We start from the raw sequence: 20,510 nt of genomic DNA, 5'->3' as shown, positions 1-20,510 counted from the left end.
TGTTGAAATTGTCCTTCAGGACCCAGAGTTTCTCACTGAATCTTCTCCCAGAAAATGTCTCGGTAGAAGAGGCATTTTAGCATGCCGTGAAAACCTGGGGAAGGAAGGGGCCATGACAAGCAGGAAAGCAAGTGCTCTGTCAGGAGCAAGGACGTGGAGACCGGGCCACGAGGGCTGTGGGGCTACAAGAGCTCGGTGTGCCACCCCCTGCCACCCCCTCCGATCTCTCCCTCTGAAGAGCCATGGGGACCATCCCAGGCCTGGGCAGTCCCTGGGCAAAAACACGTTCTTGTCAGGAAATGGTAAGAAGGGATCGGTGAAGTTGAGTCAATGTGTTCAAACAAATGTCTCCACTGATACTGGCAGCCTCTCCAAAGGGGACTTGAGAGGTGCAGGACATAGAGGAGGGAGGCAGCCAGGTTTCCCTCCGTGACTCTCTGGCTCGGCCACCATAACAAAATACCCCAGTCTACAAGGCTTAAACAGCAGACATTTCTGTTCTCAGAGTTCTGGAGGTGGGAGGTCCTAGACCCGTGCCAGCATGGTCCGGTTCTAAAGGGAGGGGCCTCCTCCTGCCTCTCAGACTGTGGAGGAGGGAGAGGGGCAAGGAGGGAGTGGGGACAGAGAGAGAGAATGCTCAGTGTTCTCCAGGTGTCTTTATTTTATTTTATTTTATTTATTTATTTTTGAGGAGTCGTCTCCCTCTGTTGCCCAGGCAGGAGTGCAGTGGTGCCATCTTGGCTCATTACAACCTCTCCCTACCAGGTTCAAGCAATTCTCCTGCCTCAGCCTCCTGAGAAGCTGGGATTACAAGCGTATGCCATCATGCCTGGCTAATTTTTTTGTTATTTTAGTAGAGACGGGGTTTCACCATGTTGGTCAGGCTGATCTTGAACTCCTTGTTATCCTCTCACCTTGGCCTCCCTCAGTGCTGGGATTACAGGCATAAGCCACTGCACCCGGCCCAAGTGTCTTCATTTGAAGGGCACCAGCCCCATCGTGCGGGCTCCGACCTCATCTAACCTCATTACCTCCCAACTGGCATCCCATAAAGGGTTAGGACTTCAGCCTCACGTGTAGGGGGACAAAGTTCCGCCCATAGCACCCTCCCTGGGGATGAGTGACGCCACCGGGTGCCCATGGGAAGTGTGGCCTCCTTGACAGTCATGACCGTGGACTGATCCTGGGCACTCAGTGGATAGAAGGAGCTGCCCAGAGTTGGGGGACCTGGATCCAGGCGGGATCCACTATACCCTGAGAGTGAGTGCCAGCAGGGCGTACCCAAGGAAGAGGGGAGGAGGAGCGATGCCACGCCTGGCTGGAGTTCCCCCCAGTGCCCTTCCCATCCCCCCACCAGCCCGTGACTTTTAACCTCTGACCTCCCAGAGCTGTGAGCACTGACCCCACTGTGGCCTTTGTCGGGGACCTGGTCTGTTGGATGCCCCTGGGGCTTCAGGCACGCCATGTACATCTCCTCATACCCTAAGCAACCCTGTAAGGTGGACGTGGTCTCTACTTGACCGTTGAGGAAACTGAGGCTGAGTCACATTCCCACAGCTACTAGTAGGGGACGGAGTGAGACTTTGAACCAGATACCTTCCCCCAGGGTCTGTGCTGGCCCTCAGCCTACCCAGAGCTGGGGCTGGTGGAACTTGGAGGGAGTAGTGGAGGAGACAGAGACCCTGGCTCCTAGGTGCAAGGCTCCAGAGAGTGACCTCTGCCACCATCTGTGAGTGTCAGGCAGACAGCACCGCCTGCTGGGTGAGGGGTGGTCTTGGCTCTGGGAGAAGGAGGGGAGAGGAAGGAGGTTCCCATGTGGAGGGGAGAAGTGCCAGGGGCTTGTCTCAAGTGCTTCTCGGCAGCCCTGCATGAGGGCTAAAGCCACACCCCTGCTGTTGGCTCCAGCAGGCTGCCTGCCTCTCCCACTCCTTGCCTGCAGCCCCCTTCTCTGAACCTTGGCCAGCAGCCCCCTCCCCATCCTGGGGAGATGTCCCCTTCACACACTCCTGCCTGGCCAGGCTCCATCAGGCTCTCACTTGGCCCATTGTGATTGCTGAAAAGGAAGTGAACCAACTCTGAAGCCTCTCTACTCAAAATGGGCTGGGGACCAGCAGCATTGGCCTCTCCTGGGAATGTGGTAAAATGCAGAACCCCAGGCCCCCTGTAGCCTGCTGAGCCGCGTCCCAGACCACCCAGTACAGCCTCATCTGGGGCTACCAGATCCCACTACATGGCCCTGGAGCTTGTGAGGGATCCCCTTTTGGGGAGGCTGGGTGGGATTTCTGTCGGGATCTCCCCACGTCCCCGAGTTCCGTAGCTGGGTGCTGCCCTGAGAACAGTTTTGAAGGCTGTGGAGGTAGCAGCTCCAATCACCAAGCCGGTCTCGGAGCCTGCGGAGCCGTCCATTTGGAGGGTAGAGCCACACCTGGCACCAGCCCACAGGTCGCCTGGCTGGGGGAGCACGGTGTCTTCAGAGGGGACTTCCAGGGCAGGCTGGAGCCCACCGTGGTGGAGGGAGTTGTGAAGGCGCTTATGAGGTTGCATGGTGTGCAGCTGCCGTGGGCATAAGCTTGCGGGTCCCGTGGTCTGGATTTGTGTCCTGCTCCGATTCCTTCCTCGAAGTGAGACTTGGGTGAGAAGTCAGCCCAGCAGAGCCCAGCCTTCCCCTGAGAGCTGGGGATGGCTGTCCACCAGGAAGACACAGAGGCGGCCTGTACCACCTGCAGCACCAGCCAGCTGGGACTTCACGGTCCCTGCTCTCCTAGGTTCTTTTCCAGTTCGGTTCTGGCAGAGAGCCAGAGCCCAGCACAGCCCCTGCTTGTGTTGCCGTGGGGCCTGCTGTAAAGGGATAGGCAGTGTCCTTTCTCTACCTTAGTCACAGTGAGGGCTGGAGATGAACCAGAGCCTGAGTGTTGCCACCAATTAACAGGAGACCTGGACCAGGCACAGTGGCTCACGCAGGTAATCCCACACTTTGGGAGGCTGAGGCGGGCGGATCATGAGGTCAGGAGATCAAGACCATCCTGGTCAATGTGGTGAAACCCCGTCTCTACTAAAAATAAAAAAGAATTAGCTGGGCGTGGTGGCACATGCCTGTAATCCCAGCTACTTGGGAGGCTGAGGCAGGAGAATCTCTTGAACCAGGAAGTCAGAGGTTGCAGTGAGCCAAGATTGTGCCATTGCACTCCTGCCTGACGACACAGTGAGGCTCCATCTAAAAAAAAAAAAAAAAAGGTGGGGGGTAGGAGACCTGTGTCCCTTCCAGATGATTTTCTCCAATGCCCACATCTGCCTGATTCTGAGGAGGCAGAATGGCAGGTCAGCACACCCGGGTCTTGGAATTAAGGAGGCTGCTGGGACAAGCATTGTGTGCAGTCTGTGGTACCAGTCAGTTCCTGTATGCTGGGTCCCTCCAAATGCCTGTTCTACATAGCGTCCCTCCCCGTACACGCCCCCACTCACCTCGTGTAGTGGCTTCATCGGGGCGGCAGGTGCTACCTCTTCACTCACAGATCACTGACATCCCAAAGCCTACATACAGGTAGGTTAGGCCCTTCCTTGTACAGGTTAGGGCGACATGAAGGCAGTAGGGCAAGAGAATCTTCTCGATGCGTTGGGAGGGAGACTTGTCCTCAGGAGCACACCTGTGTGGGAAGAATACTACATGGGGGGGGTCTCACCAGGGCCCCCACATGTCTGCCATAGCATGCCTTTATCGTGGTGGATTAATCTGTTCTCACACTGCTGATAAAGACATACCTAAGACTAGGTAATTTATAAAGGAAAGAGGTTTAATGGAGTCACAGTTCCGCAGGGCTGGCGAGGCCTAACAATCATGGCAGAAGGCAAAGGAGAAGCAAAGGCACGTGGTACATGGCAGCAGGCAAGCAGGGGAACTCCCACTTAAAAAACCATCAGGTCTCGTGAGAGTGACTCACTACCATGAGAACAGTGTAGGGGAAATAGCCTCCTGACTCGGTTCTCTCCACTTCTCCCCACCCTTGATGAGGGGAAGTTACTACAATTCAAGGTGAGATTTGGGTGGGGACACAGCCAAACCACATCAAGCAGGTACCACCCAACTTTTACCTAACCTGACCCTTTAAGTCAGCATATGTCTTCAATAAATAATAAAGCTAGTGGAAAATCTGTAGCTCTTCCAGCTTTTTCTGTTTGGTTTTGGAGATGGGAGTCGCTCTCTCTCCCAGGCTAGAGACACCATCTCAGCTCATTGCAACCTCCACCTCCCGGGTTCGAGCAATTCTTGTGCCTCAGCCTTGAAGTAGCTGGGATTACAGGCACACCCAGCTAATTTTTGTATTTTTGGTAGAGACGGGATTTTGCCATGTTGGCCAGGCTGGTCTCAAATTCCTGACCTCACATGATCCACCCACCTTGGCCTCCCTAAGTGCTGGGATTACAGGCATGAGCTATCACACCCAGCAATTTTTTTTTCTTAATGCAATTTAAATAAATATATGACTTTTCAAATTAAAAGACAAGTGTTCACTTAGGTATCACCTGAAATGACCTTGTTACTGGCAGTATGGCAAACAGATCACGAGGGGGAACGGGCTAATTTCAGGATGGATCCTGACTTGCCCTGCTTGGGTCTGTGACCTGGGAAGGTGGTTTTTGCCCCAGTAGAATGGTGCCCACCCACCTGCAGAGGCAGCAGAGATCACCCAGTCCAGGACTGCACGGCACGAGCTGGGTTTGCACAGGACTGCTGGGATGGGTAGGCACTCATGTGCTCGCGTTAGTCTGCCCTCAAATAACATCTGTTCTTGGTTTTACGTGCCACTCAGTTTTATAGATAAAACCAGCACCAGAGACACAAACTGAATTATTTCTTTTTTGAGACAGTCTTGCTCGGTCACCCAGGCTGGAAAGCAGTGGCACAAACTGCTCACAAACCTCCTGGGTTTAAACAATTCTCTGCCTCAGCCTCCCGAATAGTTGAGATTACAGGCTTGTGCCACCACACCCACCTTACTTTTTGTATTTTTAGCAGAGACAGAGTGTCACCATTTTGGTGAAGCTGGTCTTGAGCTCCTGACCTCATGATCCACCCACCTCAGCGCCCTAAGCGCTGGGACTACAGGTGTGAGCCACTGCGCCTGGCCTACAAACTAACTTTTCTAAGGTCTCAAGCCAAGTTAGTGGCCCAGACAGGAGTGCTGAGGCCTCCTCTACCTGCTGGAGAGACCACCCCGGCCAGTGCTGGGCTATGACCCCAGAGGCTGAGCCTCCCAGCTGGTCTGCGGGCCCATTTCTCCTGGAACCTATATAGAAACTTCTGTCATACCGCAGGTGTGTGTGCCTGGCCACTTGTGGTCACCCTGAGCTGTGCAGAAGAATCTAGAAGGCAAGAAAAGGGCAGGTCCTATGTGTCCAGAAAATTAAAGCCGTGGTTCTTAGGCACGGTTGTTTTGGGTAATTGTCACTAAGGTCTCGAAGCGTGTGGGGGATCCAAGGTTACTACTGTCGGTGGCTTCTCAGCTTGCTTCTCTGAGCAGCACCAAGAAGGATGGGCCTATGGGGACCGTCAGGGACGCCAGCTCCACTGTGACCAGCGCCCATAAGCACCCACCGCAGGCAACATTCACGGAGCTTTGACTGAATGCGGGGGCCAGACTAAGTCCTTTACACACGATAAAATCACTTCACACTCATCATCCCATCTTACCGATGAGTATAACAAGGCACAGAAGTGGGAAGTCAGTTGTACAAGGTCATACAGTGTCAGGACTGGGGACACATTTAATAGCAGGGCCAGTTCCCTGCCAGATTCCTGTTGCTTTAGCCAGAATTCCTGGGGATGGTCATGAAAGTGTATATAGATATCAAAGGTTCCAGGGTGGCCTGTCAGCTCCCAAAGTCCTGTTGCCCCCAAACAGTGACCACTCCCTAGCAGGCTGGCACGGTGGGAGGGGCCTTGCTTGCCCTTTCAGCCTGCTGGTCTGCATGCCTGGCCAGGTGGGGTCACTGTGGGCTGGATAGAAGGACCCCTTTCTTTTTTTTTTTTTTTTTTTTTTTTTGAGATGGAGTTTTGCTCTTGTTACCCAGGCTGGAGTGCAATGGCACGATCTCAGCTCACCGCAGCCTCCACCTCCTGGGTTCAGGCAATTCTCCCACCTCAGAGTGCAATGGCACGATCTCAGCTCACCGCGGCCTCCGCCTCCTGGGTTCAAGCAATTCTCCCACCTCAGCCTCCTGAGTAGCTGGGATTACAGGCACGTGCCACCACGCCCAGTGAATTTTTTGATTTTTAGTAGAGATGGGGTTTCACCATTTGACCAGGATGGACTCGATCTCTCGACCTCGTGATCTACTCGCCTCGGCCTCCCAAAGTGCTGGGATTACAGGCTTGAGCCACCGCTCCCGGCCAGAAGGACCCCTTTCTTACCATCTACAGGAAATTGTTGACCCTCTGTGTGTGGCATGGGTGGCTCCGCCCTAGATGAGGCGACCTCCTGTGATGGCTTTCTGCCCCACCCCACAGAGGCTAGCAGAGGCTGGGGTTGCCAGGCTGCATCCTGACCGTGTGTCCCTTCCTTTCTCCTCAGCCGCCTCCCCGTGCAAGATCCTGAAGTGCAACTCTGAGTTCTGGAGCGCCACATCGGGCAGCCACGCCCCAGCCGCAGACGACACCCCTGAGTTCTGCGCAGCCCTGCGCACCTACGCCCTGTGCACGCGGCGGACGGCCCGTACCTGCCGGGGTGACCTGGCCTACCACTCGGCCGTCCATGGCATAGAGGACCTCATGAGCCAGCACAACTGCTCCAGGGATGGCCCCACCTCGCAGCCACGCTTGCGCACGCTCCCACCGGCCGGAGACAGCCAGGAGCGCTCAGACAGCCCCGAGATCTGCCATTACGAGAAGAGCTTTCATAAGCACGCGGCTGCCCCCAACTACACGCACTGTGGCCTCTTTGGGGACCCGCACCTCAGGACTTTCACAGACCGCTTCCAGACCTGCAAGGTGCAGGGCGCCTGGCCGCTCATCGACAATAATTATCTGAACGTGCAGGTCACCAACACACCTGTGCTGCCCGGCTCAGCCGCCACTGCCACCAGCAAGGTAAGGGGGAGGGGCAACTGTGGGGCACAGCCCTGCCCTTCGTCTCTGCCCTGCGTGGACACTGAGAGGTTGAGAGGGCCTCAGGTACCTGAGAATGGGGGAAGGTGGAGGAGAGTGGGGACACAGGAGCATCCTAAGGACTGGAGGTCTCAGCCTCCTCCCTCCTTCCCCGGCCCAGCCGGGCTTGCCTGGCATAGCTCCATTTCACAGATGGGGAGCCAGGCGTTCGAGGAGGCAAAGTAACCTTCCCACCCCAAGTGCACAGTCAGCTGGGATGTGTGCTAGGATCTGCCCCCAGCCCAGGTGACTCCAGAGCCTGGCATGTTCTCAGCTGCCCCATGAGACCACTGAGGGCTGCTGGTTTTCCAACCCAAGGAGGCCTCAGCATGTGGGCAGCAGGACTCAGATCCTGATCTGGGGCCACAGCCAGAGGCAGCCACACACACAGCCACGGGCCCATGCAAATGGACAGTCCTGTCCACCCCAGCCTCTCCCTCCCCTACCCACTTTTGGAGAGGATGTCCTGTGACAGCATATTCAGACTTAGCCAGAGGACAAGGCCTCGAGGCCAGGAAGGAAGCTAGTGGCTCCCAGTTCAGGCGATAGGGACACGTCCGCCCTCCCCAGTGCCAGGCCCTCCACTGCCCCCTGGGGTTTCCAGCAGTGGGTCTGTTTTCGTAGGAAGAGCCAGTTGGAAGGCCGTGTGGCAGCAGTGCCAGACTCGCCACAAGGGCGTTTCTGTTCCTTCCCAGCCCTCCACACCCAGTGGACAGTGAGGTGATCTGGCCGCCAGGGAAATGCCCCATCCTTGCCACTTCCCTCTGCTCCGGTGGCCCTTGCCTGCCTCCAGGGGGTCTCTTTCTGGGCGAGAAACAAGCAGGTCTTCATCCTCTGGATTCCCAAGCAGGCCCTGGGCCCCAGGCTGCAATGCCTAATGGAGGAGACCTGCAGCCAGTTCACTCCCCACTATGCCCTCCTGGCCCTCTGCAGACTCAGGGGCCTGCACCAAGGACCCAGCCACCTCCCCCTTGGCCTCTGCACCTCCCCACCACCCGCCCTCCTGAGAGCCAAGAGAAACGGACACCAGGAGCCTGAGGCTGTAGCTTCTAAATCTGGGCACCAGCCTGCTTTGGAGGGGACCTGGCCTCCCTGTCCCATCCTGCAGGCTCCCAAGGGACACACAGGGAGGTCTGAGGATGTGAGAGGGATATGGACCCCCAGTGGCTTGCTCCTCTGGACCCCAGCAAATGTGACAACCGAGCCAAGCCACACACCGGAAAGGATGTGTGGTTTGTGCGCAGGGAGGCAGGGCTGCTGCCCCCATTACGGGTGGAGGTGGTGTGACAGGGTGGAGCAGGAGCCTGCAGGCTGGGGCGGTGCGCCTGGGCTCAGGACACCATCCTTGGCTGTCAGTGGAGGCACAGTGGGACCTTGAGTGTGGCGATGCTATCCACAACTTAAATGGCAATGGACCGCTCATTCATTCCTTCTTAAATTTCATTCATTCACTTGATCCATGTTTTTCAAATGCATCATGCCAAGGGACAGACTGGCACATGCTATGGGGAAACTAACCGGAAGGGGAAGGTGCAAGACACAAGTCCCTGTCCTCTCCTGTAAAATGGGTGGTAGCAGCACAGCTGGAAAGAGGGCAGTGGAGCAGTGGGCTGGGTTCTAATCCTGGCTCGATTCTGGGCACTGTGGACAGCAGAACTGCCCTTCCTGTCCCAGCATGGAGGTTTCCAGAAAGTGTGAAGCCGAGCTTCACCAACCCAGCCCATTTTTGCTGCAACCCAGGGCCACCTTTGATCGCAGCAGGCTGCTTTCTGCTGGAGGCTGAGGTGGTGTGTTCCCCCAGTGAGAACATGGGTGGCTGCCCCCACTGTCTTTCAGGCCTCCGGTACTCGGGTGTGTCTGTTCACTCATTGAGGCCGCAACCACCAGAGGCTGCATCTGTGCCAGCCTCTGAGCTAGGTATTGCCCTCCCTCCCAGGCGTGTGACAAACAGAGACCAGCAAAGGGGGGCTGGGGCAGCAGGATGCTGAAGGCCATTGGGAGCCTCGGCTCTGTCCAGAGAACAGGGGAGGCTGTACACCAAGCTCCCCCTATAACACAGATAGGGGAACAGAGGAGTTGGTGTCCAAAGCAGGCAGTGTGGGAGAGCAGCCTGGTGTCCACAGGGAGCAGGGGAAGGAAGGGACTGTCATGTTCTAGATCATGAGACCTCTGGGCTTTTTGGCCACGTCAACCACCAGCAACAGAGACCTCTGCGCCTGCTGGAACCCATTCCCCTTTCCCAACTCAGCCAGCCAGACTCCACTGCCCACCCGCCACGCACCTGCCCTTGAAGGCCTCTCCTTGGGCTTCCCACAGTGTGTCCAGCCTCTGCCTGGCCTGACCCTGCAGCCATGAGATTGGCCTTTTTGTGCAGAAGCTTCCTGTGACGCTGCGTGTGCATGAAGCTGGCCCCAGACCCTTGGGCATCACTTGTTTCTCATGATACGGGCAGTTTCAGCCACTCAGACAATCTGTCCATTATTGTGGACGATCAAGCATCCATTTTACAGACAAAGACTCAGGAGAGGACAGGAACTCGAGGCCTGTGCCTTCCCCTTCTTTTCCCCACTGGTGACTTTTCCCCATCACACTCGCCAGTCCTTCCCTCGGCAGGATTCAGGTGCTCAGCCTGTGACCCCCTGGAGCACGGGGATCCTCTCCCTTGTGTCCCCCCAGCCCCTTGCTCTGGGCCTGGCATGGAAGTGGTGCTCCATAAGTAGTAGCTGCTGCAGCCAGGGTTCTGCCTTGTGCCCAGCGCAGTGGAAAGGGCCAGGGCCCCTGCAGAAGGAGTGGCAGAGGCAGGAGCGGCTGCCCGCCTGCGGCTGTGTTGGCAGCGAGCCGCCGGCTTTCGACAGGCCCCCTTCATGCTGTTACTTGTGGTTGAGTCCCTGGCACCAGTGCCAAGAAGAGTCAGGCAGCCTGTCAGCCTTCCAGGAGGCTGTCTCCGCGAGAGACGTCGGTTAGAGCGAAACCAGCCTTTCCTGTTCCAGGGAGACTGACGGCACTTGGAAAGCAGGACCCCCACCCCCAGTGTCTGTGTGGCCCTGCACACCAGGCAGGGACACCAGAGTCCCCCATCCTCCCCCCATGGCAGGACCACCCACGGCCCAGACCACCCTGGCTGGCCCACCTCCGGCCCCCCAGGCGCCTCCACACTGAGGTGGGCTGGCCAGTGGGTGGGAAGAAGTAGGAGCTTGAACTGTCTGGAGTTGCCATTTCCAGAGGTCAGGAGTGGTAGAGTCGCAGCAATTGCATCAGGTTCAAGGCTTAGGGCTCCCTGCTGGATGGAGAGGCTGCAGCCACCTTTGGCATCTCAGGCCAAACCGCCATGTCCTGGGGCCAGGCTGGGACCCGCTCCTGGGCGGGGGTGAGGAAATCAAGTCCAGTGCTCAGGCAGCTATGCGCTTGGGGTCCTCCCCCTGCTGGCCTCCATCCTCCCACAGAGCCCCGGTGCTGCATGTCTCCATCAGGCACAGAACGGACAGTGCCTTGTGCCGGCCCTGAATGGGCTCACGCCAAGACTGCCGTTTCTTTTAAAGTCCTCCAGCGACCTGCCCCTCGCTCAGCTCCTCCCAGCCTTGCCTTTCTGACCAACAGCATGAAAGGACAGGATTTTCCTTCTTCAGAAGCCTTGGCCTAGGGTTTCTCTATTCTTCTGGGGGTCCCACACCCCTCAGGCTACCAGCGCTCCCTGCCTCATTACCCCAAAGCTTTATGCTAATATGGGGGATACACCAAGCCACAGCAACACAGCTGGGGCCACCTCCAGGGGCTCTCAGTACCCAACGGGCTTGCATTACCTAGAAGGTTCTGTGCCCGCTCCTTTCCAGGCCTCCTCTTAGCCTCTGCTCCTGAGGCTGTGGCCCTAGGTCAGACAGGATGGCCTGCTGCTGTGTCCCCAGCTGGCCCCCGGGACCTCCTGGCTGTCTGCGACCCTCCTGGCGGAGCTGAGGGTCTTCTGTGGGTTCCCTGCCTTCCCTTCCCCATCAGAGCAGCTGCTTACTCCTTGTTGGTTTCTGGCACCTCATCACACATCTGCTGTGAGGCCAGAAAGCCCTTGGCACTTGGCAGCACTGCCCTCCACCCAGAAAGCCAGCCAGGCAGTGCTCATGCCCCCCGTCCCATGCCCAGACAGAGCGCGGCTGCGCATGGCGGCAGCAGCTGCCCCTTGTTTGGAGCCCTTGAGGCTGGGTGCAGGTGGGCTCCTTTGGGAGCCCCATCAGCCAGCCAGCTGGCCAGACCAGCTCCTGTGGGGAGGGGTTGGGGCTGGTTGCCAGGCTGAGAAGAGGGCAGTGCAGCAGATGGAGGTCCCAAAAGGCCTGGGTGCCACCTTGTTCCCTTCACCCCACCTCCCTTCCTGGCTTCAGGCTGGGAGTCCAGGTTCCAGCTCCCCTTGGTCTGGGGGACAAGGCACCCAGAGCTTTCATGGCAAAACAGCTGGCACCTGAGAGAGGAAGAGGTGGGTCGGGGGGCGTTATTTCTCTATTTCCAACCCAGATAGCCTTAGTTAGGGTTAGGGAGGAAAGAGCTGCCAGGCACCACCCAGGACAGCAGGGGAAATTCATCAGCCCAGGCCCCGGTCCTCCTCTTCCTCCCAGGCCTCCCACCCTATGGGCTTATGGCCAAAAGAGCCCAGAGTCTGGAACCCCAGAGTTATTCCCAGCTCTGCCTCTTGCTACTGTGTGACCTTAGGTAAGTCATTATCCTGCTGTGAGCAGGATTCATTTTCTTATATAGAAAATTAGGAGTAATGTCACTGAACTTGACACTGTCAGACAAAACTAGAAGCAATGAATGCAGTGCCTGGGACACGGTATGCAGCCTGTGCACCTGTGTCTGGCTCTCAGCAGAAGGGTGTCCCCAGCCGGCTGCTCCTCCAGCCTGGGCCTAGGCTGCACATTTAGACTGGTACCTCCTCCATGTCCTGGTTTGGGGACCGTGGCCTCTGCCTGCTTACGTGGATTTTGCCCTGTTCATTATTAGAGCATCCGTTGCCTCCACTGCCTTGCTGTAACATGCAGGCATTGTGCTCCTGTACCACTGTCCTTATCCAAGGTGATGCTTGCAGACCAGTTCCTGTCACCCTGTAGCACATGAGCAGAAACTGAGCAGTTGAAACCAACAGAAATATTGTATAATACGGAAGCCAGAAGTTGAGAATGTGTTTCCCGGAGAAAAAAATCAAGGTAGAGCAGGGCTGATCCTTCTGGAGGCTCCATGGGAGAAAGCATTCATTGCCATTTGCAGCTTCGGAGGGTTGCCAGCATCCCTTGGCTTGTGGTCACATCACCTCCTGTCTTAGTCATATCTCCCTCTGCCTTTTTCTTATAAAGACACTTATGATTCCATTTAGGGCCCACCCAGGTAATCTTCATCTCAGTGTCCTTTACCCAATCAGAGCTACAGAGTCCCTTTTGCCATCTAAGGGAACATGCCCAGGTTACAAGGCACCATTCTGCAGCCTAGCACACTGGGCTATTGACCTTTTATTTTTAATTATCTATGCTGTTATTCTTATGGTTCACTTCCCTATACAGTAAAAGAGCTGGTTTTCTACTTAGGGTAGCAGCCTATCGTTTTTCTAAGTCACTTGTTAAAGAAAGAAGGCCAAGTTGGTTTAAAGAGTGAGGTGCACAGGTGAACTAAGGCATCTGTCCCACCCGGGAAAGGAGTGTCTGGGGCACCCCTGGGGGATCCTCCGTGCCCTCCTAACTGTGGAGCTGGGCCTCGTCCCGTGTGCCTCACCCACTCTCCTCTTCCCTGGCAGCTCACCATCATCTTCAAGAACTTCCAGGAGTGCGTGGACCAGAAGGTGTACCAGGCTGAGATGGACGAGCTCCCGGGCGCCTTCGTGGATGGCTCTAAGAATGGTGGGGACAAGCACGGGGCCAACAGCCTGAAGATCACAGAGAAGGTGTCAGGTCAGCACGTGGAGATCCAGGCCAAGTACATCGGCACCACCATTGTGGTGCGCCAGGTGGGCCGCTACCTGACCTTTGCTGTGCGCATGCCGGAGGAGGTGGTCAATGCCGTGGAGGACTGGGACAGCCAGGGCCTCTACCTCTGCCTCCGGGGCTGCCCCCTCAACCAGCAGATTGACTTCCAGGCCTTCCACACCAACACTGAGGGCCCCGGCGCCCAAAGGCCAGCAGCCGCCAGCCCTGCACCCACAGCCCCCGAGACCTTCCCCTATGAGACGGCCGTGGCCAAGTGCAAGGAGAAGCTGCCAGTGGAGGACCTGTACTACCAGGCCTGCGTCTTCGACCTCCTCACCACAGGTGATGTGAACTTCACGCTGGCTGCCTACTATGCCTTGGAGGACGTCAAGATGCTCCACTCCAACAAGGACAAACTGCACCTATATGAGAGGACTCGGGACCTGCCCGGCAGGGCGGCGGCAGCGGGACTCCCCCCAGCCCCCCGGCTGCTCCTGGGTGCCCTCGTCCTGCTCCTGGCCCTGCTCCCTGTGTTCTGCTAGATGCATAGATGTGGAGGGAGGCGTGGACCCTGCCCCCTCGGCGTCTCCATCTGTGGGCTGGGACCGGGACTGCCAACGGGATGCAGATCCATCCCCTGGCCCTGCCTGCTGGCAAAGGCTTAGGCCCCTCCCCTCTAGTGCACGTGACAAGGTTGTGGTGACTAGTGCCGTGATGTTTGTGACAGTAGAACTGCGTGAAAGGGAGAGCAGCTACCCTCACCCCACCCCCGCAGTGTGAATGTGCAAAACAGCCCCTCAGGCTGAAGGCCCCACCCCCACCAGAGAGACACTGGGCACCGTCAGTCAGCTCCTTCCCCTCGCAATGCACTGAACCAGGCCCAGCCGACTGCTGCTCGCCGGTCCGTGGGGCCTCCCGTGCCCGCCACACGCGCACACACACTCTTTCACAACAGAACACACTCGTACCCCCTAGGCCAGCGGGGATGCCCAGGCCTAGCCACCCTGGGAGGTCGCCTTGGGGCTTGGCCCGAGCCAGGGAACCCTCAGGGCACTGCTCAGCACCTTAGCAGACTGATGGAGCCTTCCGGCCTGTAGGTAATGCCCATCTGATGCCTTCTCACTGTGGCCTGAGGGGAGCCACTATGCTCCCCTGGCTTCTGTGGGTACTAGCTGCAGGTCCTGGTTTTCAGGCACCTGCCCAGCTGTGGCCCAGGCCCCCACCCCCTCAACCCTGTGCTTAGGAAGTTGAAGTGCTTAGTTCTAAATGTCAACAGAAGACATCCCTGTTTTCTCTCCCTCCCTCAGATGCCAGGGAGCCTGGGCCCCAGGGCATAGCAGGAGCACCCGTGGATGGGGTCAGCCGGCCTGCCCTCATCCTCTGCCTCCTCCTTACCACCCCAGGAGCCCCAACCCAGCCCACCCATATTTGGAGGCTGGGGAGAGGAGCAGGATCTTGGGGTTCTCAGCCCTGAGCATCCCTTGGAGGGTCGCCAACCTCTAATCTCTTCCCTTAAGCCCTGTTACCACCCTGCCAGGAGAGACAAGTCCCTGGCTTCCGCCTCGTTTCAGCCCAGGGTGCCCACCAAGGAGCCCAGAACAGTCTCCCCATGCCCACAGCACAAATTCAGGCTTCCCTCCAAAAGGTGCAGCCCTGCCCCTCCCCATGCACCGGCGGCAGCCCCTCTGCTGTTCCCCAGGGACCTCTCATACACTGGCCAGGAGGCTGCAGAACGTGTCTCCCCCTCCCTCCGAGAGGTCCTGCTCCCTCTGCCAGAACCACGTGGGTTGGGGGGGGGTTCCCGGGCCCAGCCTCTCCCTCTCCCCCTGGTTTTTGACGGTCCCTATGTTGGAAGTAAAAAGTGAAGCACTTTATTTTGGCTGTGTTTGCTCACGTTCTGCTTGCAAGTGGGGACCCCTCACTGCGTCCACGTGTCCGTGACCTGTGTGGAGCGTCACCCTGTGTACATACTGTAAATTATTTATTAATGGCTAAATGCAAGTAAAGTTTGGTTGTTTTGTTATTTTCTTTTAGACGTGGAGTTTGTTTTTTGAACAGACTTGGACTCCTTTGGGGGGCAGAGGATGGACTTCGGTGGTGGGGTCCCCTGCAGCAACTGTGGCGTGCATGAGTGTGGGAGTACTGTGAAGGCGGGTAGAAGACGCAGCATTTACTCACCGCACACAATGCTTCTGTGAAATTACCTTGCCGCCCACAATCAGCTGTCTTTGGAGTTTGGCAGGCACAGGTCCTCTCATTCTAGTGACAGTGGAACAGTCACAGAGACAGGTGGCCACGTGGTGGGGAACATAACCGTGCCCTGTGGGATGAGATTGGGGGGCTGGCCTGAGATCCAGATGACTCCATCTCAGCCACCGCCGTCAACCTAGAACCCCAGATGTGGGACTGCCTGCCACCCTCCCTGCCCATACCCATCCTCCCACACAGCCCAGGCACAGCAGGGGTGCCGCAGAGGGGGCTGCTTTTCCATGTCATTGTGGGACCAGGTCGACTGCCAGCTGTGATCACAGTTCATCTGTAAAAACTACCCCGTGAGTCAGGAATACAATCAGGCCCATTCTCCCGATGAAACAGACTCCGTGAGACGAACTGACTAGCTGAGTGCTCCTTAGCAACAAGAGGGCCAACATGCACCTAGGTTAGTATTGCCACAAAGCCCTTGTCTTCACGCTAAATGCTATGAGGCAGAATAGCAGCAGAGTTAAGCCAGCATGCGTCCTACATCCTGGCTTCTCCCCCTTCCCACAGCGTAACCATTCACAAGTCACTTCACTCAGCCTGCATTCTGTTCTCCGTGCCTGTCCCATAGAGTTGTTTGCAGAGAGAGTAGTTCATACCTGTAAATTGCTTAGGAGAGGGCGGGGCACACAGGACTTGTATGGTGGCGGGGAGGGAGGGGTGGGATTATCCCAAAGCAAGAGAAGTCGGTACGGGGAGAAGGAAGGGGCCACACAGACGGCGGACCCTTGGGAGAGGTGAACCGACGGGCTAGCAAGGAGCATGAACACTAATCCCAGACTGAGCAGGAAGGCTGAAGAAAAAGAATTTTTTTTTTTTTTGAGATGGAGTTTCGCTCTTGTCATCCAGGCTAGAGTGCAGTGTTGTGACCTCAGCTCACTGGAACCTCCACCTCCCAAGTCCAAGCGATTCTCCTGCCTCAGCCTCCCAAGCAGCTGGGATTATAGGCATGCACTACCACGCCCAGCTAATTTTTTTTTTTTTTTAATTTTTTGTAGAGATGGGGTTTCTCCATGTTAGTCAGGCTGGTCTCGAACTCCCAACCTCAGGTGATCCACCCGCCTTGGCCTTCCAAAGTGCTGGGATTACAAGCGTGAGCCACCGCACCGGGCTGAAAAAGGAGAACTTTGTCAAGCCCTGTTCCTGCAGGGCTGCCAGAGAGAACACGGGACTTGGGTTTGGGAGGAAGGACCCAGACTGGAAAAGATGAAACATAACCAGCCTCTTCCCTCGTAGCCAGGACTGTCACTAGAGGCCTCGTTCCTTCAACAGCCAGTGGGACGGAGTGACTCAGGGAGGCAGCAGGGAGGAGTGGAGAACAGTTACTGAGAAGCCAGGGCACACGGAAGAAAAGGAAAAGGAAAAAAGAGTCTCCTCCATTAGATGAAAATGCTGAATGGCACTAGCCAGAAAATATCCTTGGTTTGGAATTGTTTTCAGGCCCCTAAATGTAACCGGCTGGAATTCCTTCCCAGTGCCGTGCTGCTTACTGGATGCCTCATGAACATGGAAATTTCATCATGAATATGGAACACAGCATCTTGAGCTAAAAGGTTCCCAAGCAGCAGCTTGTTCTCCCGGGGCAGGCTAGGTTTGGAGCCTCTGGAGGGTCCTGGCTGCCAGCTCCATGGACGCCTGCAGCCGGGAGGTAAATGCATTAGCACGCGGAGGTAGGCACCGCTGCCCCTCCTTCCCCTCTCACTGACGTGTGGCCCAGAACTCCTGGACTTCTTGTTTAGCTGAATGAATTTGCAAGCATAGAAGACAGGACAGAAACAGCCTTTAAAATGAACGAATGGGAGTCACTTCTAATGAGGGGCAGACTGTGGGATGAAAATCCTTACCAGAAGACTTGGGCAGAGACTCGTCAGAGGCAGGGAGGGAGGGGAGTCATCAGAGCCCATGAGTGGCATGGAGCAGGAGTGGCACTCGGGCTCAGGCTGCAGGCAAACTTGGCATCCAAACTGGCTCAACCCGTCGCGGGCTGGGTGGTCTCCTTGGGATTTTTTGAGGCTTAGGTTCCTTATTTGTAAAAATGGATTTGTGAGTACCCACCTCCCAAGGTCAGAATGGAAATCCAATGAGCTAATGCTCATCAATGGCCTCACGCATGGCCCTGGCACCACACATGGAGGCTGCCAGACGTGGCCGCCTCCTCGCTGCAAATTGTGTTTATTTATCTATTTGATAACTCTATTGGCTGCATACCCAGCCTTGTGGGAAGGGAGGGGGGTTGCGTCTGTCACCCAGGCAGACTGCTGTGCATTCTTGATGGGAAGATAAGGCAATAAATGAGTTACAAAACCATGGTGACAAGCTCCACAGAGAAAAGGGAAGCAGGTCAGAGGTTCCAAGAGACATGACGGCAGGAGGGTGAGGAGGGGAATTGTCCAGCTGTGGCCTCACCTGGGACCCCTAGTCTGTCCACTCAATATTAAAAGTAAAGTCTCCTCCAGGCCGGGCGCAGTGGCTCACGCCTGTAATCCCAGCACTTTGGGAGGCCGAGGCGGGTGGATCATGAGGTCAAGAGATGGAGACCATCCTGGTCAACATGGTGAAAACCCATCTCTACTAAAAATACAAAAAATTAGCTGGGCACGGTGGCGCGTGCCTGTAATCCCAGCTACTCAGGAGGCTGAGGCAGGAGAATTGCCTGAACCCAGGAGGCGGAGGTTGCGGTGAGCCGAGATCGCGCCATTGCACTCCAGCCTGGGTAACAAGAGCGAAACTCTGTCTCAAAAAAAAAAAAAAAAAAATGAAGGGCTTTGGGGTCTAATAGGAAGGTGGGGCTGACAGGGCTCGGGAAAAGAGAGAGTGAGCTTCACAGGAGACCACGATGTCATCTCCAGGTATGGGGGTCTTGGCACCCAGGGAAGTGGTGGTGCCACTGACTGTTGTGACTGGAAAGATCATGGGAAGAGCAGGTTTGGGACTGAAGGCCTGAGAGCACCTGGCTAACCACCAGCATAGGTCTGAGAGCCCAAAAGCTGAAGAACTCGGAATCCAATGTTGGAAGGCAGAAAGCAGCCAGCATGAGATAAAGACTGAGGCCAGGAAACAGCCAGCCTAGTCCCTCCACACTCCTCTGCCGGCATTTCTCCTAGCCTCGCTGGCAGCTGATTAGCTCATACCCACCCAGGTTGAGCTTGGGTCTGTGTCTCCCAGTTCACTGACTCAAATGTTAATCTCCTTCAGCGACACCCTCTCAGACACACGCAGGATCAATACTTTGCATTCTTCAATCCAATCAAGTTGCCACTTGATATTAACCATCACAGCTCCATTCATTGAGGCAATGTTCATGGGGCAGCCCCTGCACACCAGGCCACCCTGCCTCCGACATGCTACTGGGCTGACCAACAAGAACTGGGGAGAGGATATCTTGAAGAGAGTCCCCACTCTGCCCTCGCATACCTGTGTCTCCCAGCAGACAAGACGCGCAAAGCCAGGGAGGCACTTCGGGCAAATCTCAGGTATGGTCCAAAAGTCATATCTCTTTGGTCTGATGGGCCTCACTTGCCAAACCCTTGAAACAATGGAAAGAAGCCTGGTGTTCCAGTGAAGGCCAGTGGGAAGACGCCCACACCCCAAACCCTCTAATCAGGAGTCTACAGACCCCATTCCCTGGAAGTTCCCATTGTCCCCTGAGAAACCACTACCTTCTCAATCAGAAGAGCCAAGACCTCCAATGCCTTTCCTTCGCCACCTTCCCCACACTGCAGAGCTTTTCAACATTTTGACCTTTTAATCCTTCCCTGCCAAAGATATAGACGTGGTGTTAAAGAACCCCGAGGGCAAAGGAACAGAAATGAACTCTCTCAGAAAGTCCTAGCAGGATGGTCTGAATGAAGAGAGTGCTCCAGGCAGCCTGTGTGCAAGGCATGCTCCTGGTGGCAGCAGGGTTCCTGGAATGGGAGGTGTGATCCCAGACAACCCAGATTCCAAGGCCAAAACGTGCCTGTCGCCCAGCATCACCCTGTCCTAGCTCGGAGTGACCCTGAGACGGCACTTGGATTCTTCCACATTTGCACTCAAACCTGCTCCCTCAGCTCTCCCCAGCAGGAACCAGAGCCCTCTCCGGGCCATTTAGCCCAAGCAGAGTGAGTCTGGCCAAGCAGATCTGCCCAGGGAAAAACGAAGATGAGTTCAGACACTGTCTGGGGAACTGGTTTTGAGCTCACTCTGAGCTCCATCTGTGCAGTAAGGCCAGCATCAACTGTTACAGGGAAGGGGCTTGTGGCAGCTGATCACCCTGGTGGGCTGGCTCAGGGCAAGGGGGGCATGCTGACCTCAGGACTCTAAAGGACATAAAGAGTTGGCAGTGCGGGGAACAGCAGTCCCCAAAGCAACCCCTCGAGGAAACAAGGCAAGAACTCCTTCCACAGGACCAGCCCCACCCCACCCCACCACGCCCTGGTCTGGGGGAAGGACCTTGTGTTTCATGGGCCTGGATGGCCAGGACAGACAGTGGCGTGAGCACAGAGGCACCTGGCCAGAGGAAGAGCCCAGGCTCCAGGACCAGACCTGGTCCAAGCTCCAAGATGTCACCTACTGGCTACATGACAAGGTTGAGTTGTCCCTGTTTTACAGCTTCAGCCATCTTAGCTGTGACAGAACAGGGACACCACCTCCCTTGCGTGGTGAAGATGAAATGTGATGTGTGTAGCATGGCGGCCGGTCCACTGGGTGCTTTTAGTAATTGGCCACTGTTCTCTGCAGCCCCCCTGTTCCCAGCCACCTCGAGGGCACTGTTCCTCCAAGCTGACCATTTCCTGCCAGTCGCCCACTGCCCCGCTCACCCCTGCCACAGAGCAAGCTGATGGAATTCTTGCTGAAGGCAAGCCAGGTGATCAGATGTCCCCTGGAGCTAGTGGGAGTGAGCTGCCACCTTTGTCGTCCTCTGGGCACCACGTCTACCTCCTCAGGAAATAGAGGTGAGCCTCTGCATTTGCACCTGCCAGTGGGGCCAGTATTGCTTTGACAAAGTTCACGAAAACCCTAGAAAGCAGATACTGCCCTTGTATCCAGATGAACGAGGCCAAGAGTAGCCAACGGACCTACTCTGGGTTACAACCAGGACCTGGTAGGAGAGCACACGCCCACCCCACCCTTCACGGCACCCATCAACTCCTCACTTGAGGGCAGAGAACAAGCGCTCTGGGGGCTCTAGAGCC

General features: G+C 56.4%; 2 protein-coding genes across 16 annotated transcripts in view; one reads left to right on the top strand and one right to left on the bottom strand.

Moving 5' to 3' along the window:
• Positions 1–15,110, top strand: part of RGMA (repulsive guidance molecule BMP co-receptor a) — a 46,307-nt gene extending 31,197 nt beyond the window's left edge. For all 4 annotated transcript variants that reach the window (XM_078326859.1, XM_008998357.4, XM_035303892.3 and 1 more), the window contains exons 3-4: positions 6,570–7,084; positions 12,909–15,110. In XM_078326859.1, coding sequence (XP_078182985.1) covers positions 6,570–7,084; positions 12,909–13,619 — 1,226 coding nt within the window. In that variant the 3' untranslated portion in view covers positions 13,620–15,110. The remainder of the gene's footprint in view (positions 1–6,569; positions 7,085–12,908) is intronic.
• Positions 657–20,510, bottom strand: part of CHD2 (chromodomain helicase DNA binding protein 2) — a 166,416-nt gene continuing 146,562 nt past the window's right edge. For 8 of the 12 annotated variants that reach the window (XM_078326852.1, XM_078326854.1, XM_078326855.1 and 5 more), the window contains 3 exons: positions 15,256–15,397; positions 3,463–3,644; positions 657–3,214 (listed from right to left, as the gene is read on the bottom strand). The gene's annotated coding sequence lies outside the window, so the exon portion shown is untranslated. Of the gene's footprint in view, positions 3,215–3,462; positions 3,645–15,255; positions 15,398–18,750; positions 18,863–18,995; positions 19,092–20,510 lie in introns of all 12 variants that reach the window. The other 4 variants (XM_078326849.1, XM_078326850.1, XM_078326848.1 and 1 more) reach the window with 4 other exon arrangements.

Source organism: Callithrix jacchus, chromosome 6 (genome assembly GCF_049354715.1).
Source record: "Callithrix jacchus isolate 240 chromosome 6, calJac240_pri, whole genome shotgun sequence".
In the NCBI taxonomy this organism is placed as follows: domain Eukaryota; kingdom Metazoa; phylum Chordata; class Mammalia; order Primates; family Cebidae; genus Callithrix; species Callithrix jacchus.
The sequence above is the reverse complement of the archived record's forward strand: the minus strand, read 5'-3'. Positions and strand labels throughout refer to the sequence as shown.